This window comes from Rattus norvegicus, chromosome 3 (genome assembly GCF_021556685.1).
Source record: "Rattus norvegicus strain SHRSP/BbbUtx chromosome 3, alternate assembly SHRSP_T2T, whole genome shotgun sequence".
NCBI lineage: Eukaryota > Metazoa > Chordata > Mammalia > Rodentia > Muridae > Rattus > Rattus norvegicus.
This window is the reverse complement of record NC_141536.1, coordinates 169,464,999-169,478,619: the sequence shown is the minus strand read 5'-3', so window position 1 is coordinate 169,478,619 and position 13,621 is coordinate 169,464,999. Positions and strand designations below refer to the sequence as shown.

General features: G+C 44.4%; 1 protein-coding gene across 12 annotated transcripts in view; it reads right to left on the bottom strand.

Moving 5' to 3' along the window:
- Window positions 1-834: 834 nt before the first annotated feature.
- The window catches only part of Dnajc5 (DnaJ heat shock protein family (Hsp40) member C5), a 34,445-nt gene continuing 21,658 nt past the window's right edge, over window positions 835-13,621 (bottom strand). For 3 of the 12 annotated variants that reach the window (NM_001431435.1, NM_001431433.1, NM_024161.4), the window contains 4 exon segments: window positions 835-5,042; window positions 5,475-5,646; window positions 6,666-6,879; window positions 7,804-7,921. In NM_001431435.1, the coding sequence (NP_001418364.1) occupies window positions 4,939-5,042; window positions 5,475-5,646; window positions 6,666-6,879; window positions 7,804-7,910 (597 nt within the window). In that variant the 5' untranslated portion in view covers window positions 7,911-7,921 and the 3' untranslated portion in view covers window positions 835-4,938. 12 annotated transcript variants of the gene reach the window in all.

Here is a 13,621-nt window from a genome sequence, read left to right as displayed (position 1 = left end):
CGGGAAAGGGAACAACAATCGAAATGTAAATAAGAAATACTCAAGTTAATAAAAAAAAGAAAAAAATGGCTTAAGGGGAAATCTTCACCTTCTGCCTCTTCTACCGTGTAAGGATAAAGGTTTTGTTCACTCAGGAGGAAGCAGATTTAAGGTGTCATCCTGAAAGCAACGAGTAGCTCCATCTAGACACTGACCTAGAGCAGCCTTCAGCCTGTCCTTTTGTCATCCAGAACAGTGAGAAGTGAAATTCTATTTATAAATACAGGGGTTGAGAATTTTGTTACAGGCACACAAATGGATTAGGGTATACATGCAGCATGAATTACACTTTAATTTCGAAAAAAAAAAAAAAAAAAAAAGACTGGAGGGCACGGGTATATAGTATTACCTGCTCTGGAATAAAAAGCCAGAGCTGTGAGGCAAGAATTCAACCACTAGGGGGCCAGACGCACCATGAGGACTCCAGAAACCCCTGACTGCCCTTGCCTTAGACTGCTTAACAGGTCTGTCCATGTCCCGCCTCTGCCAAGGTCTATGTAAACTTGGCTGTCCTGGAACTTGCTATGTAGACCAGCAGACCGGGCTGGCCTACAAGTCACAAAAGTCCACTTGCCTTAGCAGGGATTAAAGGTGCAAGGGGCTAACGGGTGCTTTCCATCATTCTAGTCATGAGATTCAGAAATGAGGTATCAGAACTGAGAGGGGCGCTTACAGCTCAACCAGGAAATGAGGGTCAGTCCAAAAGGGACCCAGCAGGGGCCAACATCAGGTGCTATTTCAGTGCCAAATTCACAAACAGTATTTGGTGGGAAATCACTAATAAGACACTTATCTGGTCTGCAGTGAAAACATTTATTATACAACAGCTATCTTTATTTTAGGTCAACATTTAGACAGGTCACCATGCGGAACCACCATAGTTTTCAACCTGAACTGACAGCAGCTTTGTACCCTGCTGTGCACAAGACTTTAGCAGTGGGTAAAATCAGCACAGGCTTTACATGCACTTGCATTTAGCTCTTATCTCTCTGTAAGTGAAAATTTCTTTCCCCAACTTAGTATTGAGACACTTTCCTAGAAATCATACCAAAAGCACATCCTATGGGGGCACTTGATCCAGGTCCTTCCTTGGTGGCAGAGATCCTAACCAGGCTATCCTTTACATGCATCTAGATGACTGGTTTTTTTAATCTGGTACTTATAAAACTGGTCCAAGTTTTCAAGAGAAGAGTTTCTAGTCATGTCCTAGACCCTCACATCCTTGAAGTTCAGGTGATCCTTGCATGGTTTCCAGGGATCTATTTGGTAGATGGTCATCCTTCTAGCCACATACATATCTGAAGCCCATGCTGGCCAGGGGTTATGCATTCAGGTCTATGTATCTGTGTACACAATAAACTCAGGGTTTCCTTTTGTGTTTTGCTGGGAGACCCTACCCCTGCCCAACACTTCAAGAAACCACAGGCTGTTTTGGAGCTGACTTTTATTGTACTTGTTGCTTTACCACCAAACAGAGGCATGACAGGCCTGCTGTGTGATATATACATATACACATATGTACACACACTGACACACACCACAGCCCACACTCACAGCATGTGACAACACACACTGAGCTTGTGAGGACAGTAAAGATGTAGATTTTGCCACTTCCATAGGAGGATAATTCAACCAAAATAAAAAGGAACAGGCCAGTGCTGGGACACATGGGTTCACAGCTCAAACACTGGAAAAAGAGTAAGATCAGTCACGGTTTACACTGTTCACAGCTGTCCCTCAATAAAAGGTGTACTGAAGGCCAGAGGAGGATGCTCATGGCCTACCAGCTCTCTGTACCACAGCACCTACACCCTCCAGGGAGAGCTTGAATGATTAAGTCACTATCGCTGGAGACTGCCAGCTCCAACACTGGCAGCTCTGTTGCACAAGGTTCATCTGTAATAAAAGCCATGGGTCAGCAGGACAATGGGTAGGATAGATATTAAATCTTGACATCCGAGAAGAGACTGGCTTTAGGACTCAGGAACAAATCCAGCAGCTAATCTAACCACAGTAAGCACTGGTATCCTTCTTTGTGTGTAGTCCTGGCTGTCATGGAACTAGTTCTGTAGACCAGGCTCACAGAGAGCTGCCTGCCTCTGCCTCCCAAGTGCTTGGATTAAAGACATTTGCCACTACCACTTATCCTGGCTTTTCCCCATTGGGTGCTGGCTGTGTTAACCAAACATTAGAAGGGCAGGAAAGGTCATAAACATTGCACAGAATTATCTAAAGTGATTTTAAAATACAGTCAAAAGGAAGACAAGAAAAGACATCATTGGGCACAAACAAAAGTCTACACTGCAGCAGCCTTGGTAGATGGGCCTCCAGGGTCCCTCCTAACTACTTTCTCTGGTCCTGAAGGGGTATCCACTGCACAGGATGAACTTCCATGCAGACTCCAGCACTCCCTTGCCAACACACTACAGTGCCATCTACATTGCCGACTAGTATAAAAGTTAGGGGAGTGTGTGTGTCTATATATATTTAATATTTATATTTGGACAGGAATAGTCAGGCCAATCTGAGACTCACCAGTTCTTAGCTTAGGGCAAATGAAATCAAGGGGGCCTTAGGTGAACATGGTAAAACCCTGCAACAGAGTCTGCACGGGGACAGGTCAGAAAATCCACTGGCCGTGACAATCACTATCATCACCGTGAAACTGTTGTACATATGGAGGGTTTCAAGTTTAACATGATTTATTTAGCTTTACGAATTCCACAAGACACTTGTTCAAAACTTGTGTGCTCTCACCCTAACAGCAGCACAAGTCCCAGCTCAGGACCCGGCTAAGATGTGAGGAAAAGGGCCACAGAGCTACATGCAGGAGGGATATGCTACAGATCGTAACTTATCATCTACAACTCTGGACCTGGTTTCTGGTCATCGTGGGAGAAGGGCACCAAGACTAGTGTACTGGGACCAGCACCCCAGATTGCCAGTGACTTCTCTTCTTCCTTTGTTCCAAATATGGGCCAAGCAATAGATTTCTCATTCTTCATTTAGGTTGTTTTAGTTGAGTCAGGGTCTTACTGTGTAAGTCCAGATTGGTCTACAAGTCAACGTCCTCTTACCTCAGCCGCACTAGTGCTGGGGCTACAGGCATGTTTCCCCTCCACCCAGACAAAGGCCTGATGTATTCAAAGGATCTTTGACTGAGTATGTTAGTGACTATCCCTAAAATCCTTTAAAGAACAAAACTAACAAATCCATGGAAGGACCTTGAAACCAGCTTCTGGCTCATGTAGTTCTGGTGTAGGGTCGACTGGGAACCCTGGCATCAGTGTCTCCCAGGACCTAGATGGTTTCCCTCAATCACTGCCATGTTTGTCCTCACAATGCTGCCTCTTCTTGTAACTTCCTGACAACCTGATCTGGTCCCTGAAGGCCCTGATGAGCTGGGGCCAGGAGGTGGACGGGGTGGGCTTCAGAAACACATGGTGGTTTGTCTGGGCCACTGAGCCACCACATGAGCCTTCTCCTTCTTCATCGGTACTGGAAATGCAGATGGGCAGCAGCAGCCAACGGGAGGGTTCTGGAGGAACCTGGCATTGAAGTCTGGTGCAACTAGCCAACTAACTGTAAGAGGGTAGGATAGCTCCAAATCCCTGGTAACCACATTTTCCAACTCCACCCACCATGGTACCCTGGAACCAAGACTGGAATACTGACTGGAGAGAGGTTCACAAAGGACTTCTGTGGCTTGGAGCTGGCCTCCTAGGGTGAGTGACTGCTATCACAGCTTCCCAAGAAGCCAACCCTTCTGAGCCAGGAGCACCAGGGCCCAGCCACCTGCTCCAGGAACCCAACACTCCAGCTCTGCCAGAGGCATTGATGATGACAGGTGGAAGCGAAGGTGAGCAGGGTGGATGGAGCACTGGTAAGCACAGGGAGGAGGTTCTGGGTCCTGGGTACTCAAACTCTTGGAGCTACATACCACCCACAACTGGGCTCAGAGACTTTCTGACTATGACTAAGTGGCAGGTGCTGCCATTTGTGGTTCTTAAAAGTCCAAAAAAGATTAAAAGGTTGGCTTGAAGGAATGTGGAAGATGACCCAGGAATGAGGGAAGGAGGCTGTGGCCCCGTCAATCCAGCTTTTGACCTGGAAAGGTGCAGAACAGAGACAAATGATTTCCCACACACCACAGCAAGAGACATGCCTCCAATGATAGGATTTCAGTCCACAAGGCCAGGAGACCCAAGACAGTGACCTTACACAGAGTGTGCTCCCACTCTCAGAAGGGGCATACCTGCGCTCTCCACAGCAGATCTAACAGGAGAACTGTCAGGAGGCCGAGTGAGACGCTGCAGAGACCCTATGAAAGCTTCCCAATACGAACACCGTGCAAACGCCTGATGCTGGTGGTGCCTGGAAGATGGGGCCCAGTTCCCTCCTTTGCAGGTGAAATCAGAGCCCTGTCTGCAGCCTTGAGGATGAGATCAGAGCCACGGACTAGACCATATCACAGGACACAGAGGCCAACAAGGAGATGTAGCTCCAGGTGCTTACCTGACTCCTGTAAGCACAAGGAGACAGCTGAACCTTCACTGGACCCAAGTGGCTGAAAACCCGAAAAAGCACTACCATCCAGTTAATTCAGCCCAGCTGCAGCACGTCCACAACACAGACATTGAACATAACCCATACATGCTATTAAAAAAAGGATAAAACAGAAGAAGACCGTAGCTACACTGCTTTAAATACTGCATGCTACGCACTTCATGTATCAAGGATTGACAGATGGGTGGACTTAAGAGGAGGTGGGAGTGGCCCTGACCAGCCACAGCGGGTCAGGTTGACGGCTGCCTTCCCATCTCAGTGACTACAGTTCATGATTCTAAGGTTGCAGTGGCCAGATGCTGATTCATCCTCTAATCACAGCCTCTCCTGAATTTAGTTGAACCCGTCGGTGTGATAGCTGGGGTGGGAGTCAGCTGTCAGCTGGGTGGTCTCTGTGGCGGATGCTGGCTGTATGACGATCGGTGTGTCTGTAGCCTCTGAAAAGTAAGCAGACAATCTCATCGCACAAGGGCAGCAGCGGTGTTGTGTGCCCATCGACACGGTCCTTGCATCACACCATTCGGCCACCTGGACAGACACTCCGGGGAGAGGCTACTTGCTGACCTCCACCCAACACACTTTTCCTCAGAGGTCTCAGGTAACACCAGCCCCCGGCCCTCCCCACCTGCCTGCTTCCCACCCCACCTTTGGTCCCTCAGATCTACGGCTACCAGTTCATGGGCAGGAACAGCTCCCTGCACCTGCTTTACCTCAAGTGTCCACGTTCACACCTCAACAGTCCCAGATGCCACCACAAACACTCTCGGCACAGTGTCAGTGCCCTCCTGTTTGACAAGACAGTTGACACTGTTCAGGGCCAGTGCTGGCTCCACCCCACACACTCACAAGGCCCTGGGCTGGGCACTCACCCCTCTCATCAGACTGCAGCTGTGCCTCCAAGTCTTCAGGGGATACGTAGAATTCTGTCTCTTCACCCTCAGGTGCCTTGGGCTTGCACTTCCCACAGCAGCAGTTAAAGCAACAGCATAAACAGCAGCAGCAGTAGCAGCAGGTGAGGAGGCCACAGACGACGAACAGCGCCTGGGAGAGAGAATACTGACTGGCACTATGTGTCCTCAAGGGCCCACAGGCCACACCACAAGACCCTCTCTGGAGAAGACAGGTCAAGAACTACAGTGTATCTTTCAGGAAAAAGCTGGAGACAAGAGACAACTTGCAGGGTGAAAAACGGGAGAACCAGAAGTAATAAAAAGTATTTTTTTTTCTTTTCTTTTTTTTTGGAGCTGGGGACCAAACCCAGGGCCTTGCGCTTGCTAGGCAAGCGCTCTACCACTGAGCTAAACCACCAACTCCAAAAAGAAATTTGTAAAGATGAGATTGAGCACAGCCATGAGGTTCTACTGGGTCTGGCTACCTCTCTGGAACCAGAAAAGTGTAACTTTCCTGTTTCTCTTCTATTTCTTTTTTACTCAAACATCGGTCAGAGCCTAAGTATGCTTCCTCCTTTGAAGTCTAAAGTATGGTACTTTGGGCTTCTTTTCTCTTTCTCTGAAGCCTCATTCCCAGTGCAGCTGACTTTCCACGCCGAAATCAAATGGCGTGGTTCTCTCCTTTAGTCTCCACTTACAAATATCTCTAATGGACTTCTCTCTAAAACTACAGAGACTGAGGACTAACCAGTAAAAGCCCCAAATCACAAAATCAGGCTACCTATACCTAAGAACTAGAGGACAATTTACTCTTTGTATAAGGCTGACAGATGGGGGAAGCATGAAGGGCTATTAAATAAAATAATGATGTCAAGAGTTTCTAAAGTCAGATTTTAAGTTTCCCATGCTAACAAAAAGCCTGCCCACCTCTATCTCAATCTTTTTAATAAGTTGGTACCATGCATCAGAGACAGTCATGTTGATGCAAACAGTTCTGCTTCATGTATGCTGTGTGCTGTGCTTGCCATGAAAGGTCAGTGTAATGGCTGTAGAACACAGAGAAGACAGTCCCAGGCAAGAAACCGTGGCAAGGGATTGAAGGAACAGGTCTTTCAACATCTTAGTCCCCCATGAACTAGAACTTTCAGTGCCTTCAATGTGGCAGCTCACCTTGGCCCACCAGCTGGAGAGTACGAAGTAGGTGTTGACATTCTCCTCCCCAAATTGCTCAGCCACATAGAGCCCCAGCGAGCCATACTTGTCATAAATGTTTCTTTTCGTGGCGTCTGTCAGGATTGCGTGGGCGTTGTTAATCTCCTTAAACTTGTCTGCAGCCTCTGGGTTATCAGGGTTCTTGTCAGGGTGATATTTCAGGGCCAGCTTCCTGTAACCAAAATCATTTCCTGGCTCTACCTTGGTCTTACATTTCTCATTCGTCCACCAGAGTGCAGGGGAAGAGATACTCACCCATTAGCATCTCACTTGTCAACTTCCCAAAGACCTGGCTCATCAGAGCAAAAGCAGTCTCTGTAATTGCTTTAGGAATTATAATCCTTTCTAGTAGGAAACACCCACAGAGGTGAGTCCTGAGGTACTAAGTAAGGGTAGGGCACAACTTATAGCACTCACTCCTGCCAATACCTGGTGTTCGGGCAAGCATGATAACTGTACATTTGAAAATAAGGTGATGGCAGAAAAAAGTATAATACTGATAATTTAGAACAACACAAGTAGAGGATCCCAGAAGTATCTGAAGTGAAAATGCCACACCCCCTTTCTGGATTACTGTATGACATCACACCTAAGAGATACATTCTTCAAGTCCGGTCAAACAGCAATGACTAGACTAAAAAAGACCCCATCACTGTATTAAAATACAGCATTTAGCACTTTAAAAGCTCTGTCTATGCCCAGGGTTTGAATTTTGACCCTGTGGTCTGGAGAGAATTGGCAATATCTTTTAAGTGTGTTTACTTTTTGCTGCTAGAGAACATCAGTGTAACAGTTTTGCTGTTTGAGAAAGGGTCTCTCTACACAGTCCTGGCTGTTCTAGAATTCACTACTTAGACCAGGCTGGCCTCACTCACAGATATCCTTCTGTCTCTGCATCCCAAATGCTAGGATTAAAGGCATTCGTCACCATGCATGGCCAGTATAACAGTTTTAAGTCTGAGGATTAAATTATGAACGTAAAGATACAATTTAACTGTTAAAGAGTCTGCCAAGAAAAATGTATGCCACGGTTCTTGTTAAATTATACAAGACGCTACATGAGGGTCTGTGTTCTTCCAGGTTAACAGCAGCTTACCGATAGGACTTTTTAATGTCATCTGAGGTTGCATTCTTGTCCAGTCCAAGAACATGGTATAACGATTCCCCGGAAGTAGAGAGTGAGCGCTGCCTCTGGTCAGCCATGTTAGGTTAGTCTACAAGAGAAGATAAAGCAAAATATGGAGAAAAATGACAAAAACTGGGCCTGCAAGACATGATAAGGCCACTGCTGTCATGTCTGACAAGTTAACTCAACTCCCAAAACTTATATGGTAGAAGAGAAGAAGTAACTCCTAAAAGTTATCCCGAGTTCCTCGAGTGTGCTGTGGTATGTGTCCCTTTCCCAGCCCCACAAGTAAATACATGGAGGCTGGTATCTATACTACATATGAAATGTTGCAACTATTTAAACAGAGTTCAGAGAACTGAAGATATGTTAAAGTTTAAAGACAAAAAGCAAGACATTATGCTGGATGTGGTGGTATATGCCTATAATCCCAGCTATGTGAGAGGCTGAGGCAAAAGGATCTGGAGTTAGAGACCAACCTTACACTCACGTCTCCAAACAAACAAACAAACAAACAAATGAACAAACAAACAAACAAAAAATTCCATCTTAGAAAACACACACACAAAAAACTCCTTGGAAATAATAAAACATGAACAAAATGAATCAATCATGATGAAAACATTTCATGAGGTTTTCAGAAGCCCTTTAGCAGCTGCCAAAGAAACCCTGAAACCCACAGCACACATTTAGAAGGTACTTGGGCATTTCTATTTTCACTAAGCACTTATTTAGCTAGAGTTACACATGGTTGTTAGCCACTCAACATAGACGCTGGGAACCCAACTTGGGTCCTCTCTGCAAGAGCAGTACCAATAATTACTGAGCCTTTTCTGAACCTCATCTATCTTTTAATAGAATCTTTTATTTGAAACCTTCAAAGTATCTTTTCTGAGGCACCAAATTGAGGCTACTGTAATCCCTGAAACCATGCTAACAGCTATAATAATCTGGCACAGACCCACGCAGGCCCTGTGCTTGCTATTTCAGTCTGTGAGCCCACGTGAGTCTGCTTAGCTGATTCAGTCCACCATGTTCTCTTGGTTTCCTCCAGCCCCTGACTCCTACAAGTCTTTCCTCCCTTTCTTCCTCAGAGTTGCCTCATCTCTGAGGAAGGGACCCAATGGAGACCTCCAATCCAGACTCTCTCACTGCATAATGTGGGTCTCTGCACTCACTCTGTCTATAATGACTAGATAAGGCATCAATCTAAGAGTATAGCAGAATGTCATTATCAATCATTTCATCTGCACCTCCCCCACAAACACAAGCAAATAAAAAGCAAACATTTATGTATGCATTCATTCATTCATTCACTAAGTTTATTTGAAACAGGGTTTCTCTGTGCAGTCCTTGCAGCCCTAGACTGCCTTTGTAGACCAGGTTGGCCTCAAACTCAAGAGATTCACCTGCCTATCTCTGCCTCCTAAGTGTTGGGATTAAAGATATGTGCCACCACCTGGCTTAAATAAATAAATAAAGTTTAAAGGAAGATGGCTCAGTAGTTAAAGAATGTTTACTACTCTTCTGGAGGACCCATGTACAATTCCTACCATTCACACTGGGTGGCTCACAGCTGCCTAACTCGAGGTGGCCTCTCAGGACACCTGTACACACAGAGCACATATTTACACAGAGATATGTACATAAATAAAAATGTAAGAGACTGTGGATTTAGCTTAATGGTAGACTATTATTAGCCTAGCACATATTCAATCTCCAGTGCTGCAAAACCAACCAACCAAGCCACTGAAACTACACAACAACCACGTATGGCTCGTTCCTACTCAACACCGTTATCCAGAGTAACTGGACAGTTGAAAGAAATAAAGTTTATAAAACAGAAAAGGAGAAACGAAAGTTGTCCCTGTTTGCAGATTTAAATCAAGAATTGGTCCTCTCCCCACTTTCCATGTGGACCCTAAAATCAGAGTAAAAATGGCCACCAGGCTTGGTGGCAAATGTCTTTGCTCACTGAGCCATCTAGCTGGCTTCAACATAATCTTATCTTTAAATTATTATTATTATTGTTGTTGTTGTTGCTGTTGTTTTTCAAGACAGGATTTCTCTGTGTATCCCGGGATTTCCTTGGTAGACCAAACTGACCTGGAACTCAGATCTGCCTGCCTCTGACTCCTGAGTGCTGGGATTAAAGGCATGTGCCACCACTGGCTAACTCATAATTTTATATATAGAAAAATTAAAATTAGACACAAAGTCTACATTAATAAAAAATCAGTGGCGGGCTGGAGAGATGGCTCAGCGGTTAAGAGCACCTGACTGCTCTTCCAGAGGTCCTGAGTTCAATTCCCAGCAACCACATGGTGGCTCACAACCATCTGTAAAGAGATCCGATGCCCTCTTCTGGTGTATCTGAAGACAGCTACAGTGTACTTATATATAATAAATGAATAAATAAATCTTAAAAAAAAAAAATCAGTGGCACTCCTATACATTAATAACAAATTTGGTAAGGTAGTTAAAAAAAAATCTAGTACAAAGTCTTAGGTTCAATTCCCAGAAAAAAGGGGTTGGGGGGTTGGCGGAAGAAAACCAAAAAAACCCCCCAAAACCTAGGAACAAATCAAACCAAGAATGTACATGATCTCTGTAATGAAAATGATAAAACATCATCACAGAAGAAACTAAAGAGAATACACACACGAACACAGAAAAACGTCAGGCTCATCGATTGGAAAGATTCCAATCTCAAAAGCAGTCATCACAGAAATAGAAAAAATGCAATTCTAAATTCACAGAATCACAGAAGACCCTGAATAGCCAAAGCAACTCGAACAGAAAGACCAAACCTACAGGTCTCCCACTGTCCAACCACAAGACAAGCTACAAGTCAGATGACGGTGGCCATGCACAACGTCCATGAGGAGCCTCAGTTTGAGGCCAGCCTGGTCTGTAAAGAGAAACACTGTGTCCGAAAACCAACAACCAAAGCAAAAGAAAAACCACAAAGCTAAGGCAACCAAAATAGAAACATACTGGCTTATATAAAAGTCAATACAGAGAACCAGGAACAAATAGAGAACAGAAATAAATCTATACATCATACTGGCTTTGACAAAAGAAAAGTTTACTTTGGTTTATTTCAAGGGATACAAATTATGACCAGGAAGGCACGGCGGTGGGTCACACACTGTAGTGAGGAAGCAGAAGAAAAATGCCGATGCCCAGTTTTCTCCTTTTCAGTGTGAGACCCCTTCTATAAATCAAACCTTTCAGCAAAAACCCTCAAAGATATATCCAGAAGTACGTTTCCATTGTGATTCTAAATCCAGAAAGCTGTCAATGCAGTTTAATCACCGGAGTTGTAAAAAAAAAAAAAAAAAAACATACCAGAGGATTAGCGGTCTTCAAAAAAAAAAAAACAAAAAAACAAAAAAAACAACTGTGCTAGGAAAACTGGATGTTAATATATACAAGAGTCACTATTTTCAAAATCCTTAAACCCACATTTTCACATCATATACAACCATCAACTCAAAATCAATGAAACCTAAATATAAGACCTATAATTATAGGAACTACTAGAAGGCTTGGAAATGATGGCTCAATGAGTGAAGTGATTGCTATACAACATGAGGACCTGCCCTGAGATCTTCAGCAACCATATAAAAATTATCTCAGCTGCACACAACCCAGCACTGGGAGGTGAACAGAGATGGACCCTAGCACCTCACCCAGCAGCCAGTCTAGCCAAACAGCAACTCCAAAAAGAGACTAATTTCTCAGGAGTTGAAGAGGTTTTTGTAACCCCATAGCAGGAATAACAATATTGGGCTGGAGAGATGGCTCAGCGGTTAAGAGCACTGCTCTTCCAGAGGTCCTGAGTTCAATTCCCAGCAACCACATGGTGGCTCACAACTATCTGTAATGAGATCTGATGCCCTCTTCTGGTGTGTCTGAAGACAGCTACAGTGTACTTATATATAATAAATGAATCTTAAAATAAAAAAAAAGAATAACAATATCAACCAACCAGATGTCCCCTCTCCCCAAGAGCTCCCAAAGACTAAACCAACCAACCAATGAGTAAACATGGAGGACCCCCGGCTCCAGCTGCATATGTAGCAGAGGATGGCATTGTCTGGCATCAATAGGAGAAGCCTTTGGTCCTGTCAAGGCTTGTCTCCCCAGGGGAATGCCAGGGCATGAGATGGGAGTGGGTGGGTGGGAGTGAGAACATCTTCATAGAAGCAGGGGAAAAGGAATGGGCGGGGGGGGGGGGGGAGGAGATAACATTTGAAATGTAAATACATAAAATCCAATAGAAATGCAAAACAAACAACAAAAAAGAGAGACTAATTCTCAAAAAAAATGAGGTGGAGAACAAATGAAGAAGACATCCCAGCACCAACCTTTGGTCTCTATACATGTTTCTGCAAAGAATATGTGCATACACAGCTGCTATAAGAAAACACGACAGGCGGTGGTGGTGCACACCTTAAATCCCAGCACTGGGGAGTGGGGTGGGGGTGCCACAGAGGATCTGAACTCAAGATCAGTCTGGTTTACAGAGTGAGTTCCAGAACAGCCAGGGCTACAGAGAAACCCTGTCTTAGAAAAGAAAAAAGAAAAAGAAAACACATGTGGAAACCCTTTTAGGCAACAGTAATATAGACAATGTTTTTCTGATCAAACACACACACACAAAAAAAGAGCCAAGTGTGCTGGCACACGCTCTGATCCCACCACTCATGCGGCAGAGTCAGGGAGAGGTGGAGTCAATGACACAGACAGCGCTTTCCAAGGCAGCCAGGATGACACACACACAGTGAGATTCTGTCTCAAAAGCAAACAAAACAGATGTTTACCAAATTAAGCTATATGCAACAAAGGAAACAATCAACGAAGAGAATACTTACAGAATGCAGAAAATGGGCTGGGGATTTAGCTCAGTGGTAGAGCGCTTACCTAGGAAGCGCAAGGCCCTGGGTTCGGTCCCCAGCTCCGAAAAAAAGAACCAAAAAAAAAAAAAAAAAAAAGAAAAAGAATGCAGAAAATATCTGCAAATTATTCAAACAAAGAATATAGCTGGTGGGTACCTTTAACTCTAGCACTTGAGGCAGAGGCAGGCAGATATTTCTGAATCCAGGCCAGCCTGTTCTATGTTGTGAGTTCTAGGCCAACCAGAACTATGTAGGGATACTGTCTCAAAAAATCAACCCCCACATCTAGAAAAAACAAAAAGCCCAAAACAGAAAAGGAACTCAAGTAACTAAACAGCAAAAATTGATCTGAATAGATTTTTTTATTTATGTATTTTGAAACAGGGTCTCACTACATAACCTGGGTGGCCTGAAACTTGCTTTGTGAACCCACCTTCTCCCACTTCCCCAAGTACTGGGATAAAAGTATTCACCACTGGTTTGAATAGATTTAGGACCTTTTACCTGTGTATGTGCATTTGTGCACACTTCTGAGTTCTTGAGTAGGAATTATAAACACTTATCAGCTTACTTTCTTACTTTTATGTAATAGCCTATAATGACTCATAGATTCTTACCCTGGACTTGAGCTTATGTAACTACACATCCCCTCATTTTCCAGATGGTGGAGCTTCAGTTATTAGCAGCTTCTGGGCCTTGACACATCACTGTTCTTTGAGTAGGTCCTAAATTCTGAGGGGAAAAAATTGAACCTAGAATTCTATTACTAACCAAGTGTCAGGCAAAGGCAGGAGCTGGAGAAAAGTACTGCCTTTGTCCCATATAAAACCATCATTTGAGTAAGTACTTCAAGAAAACGAGGAAAGAAATCAAGACCAAAAGAC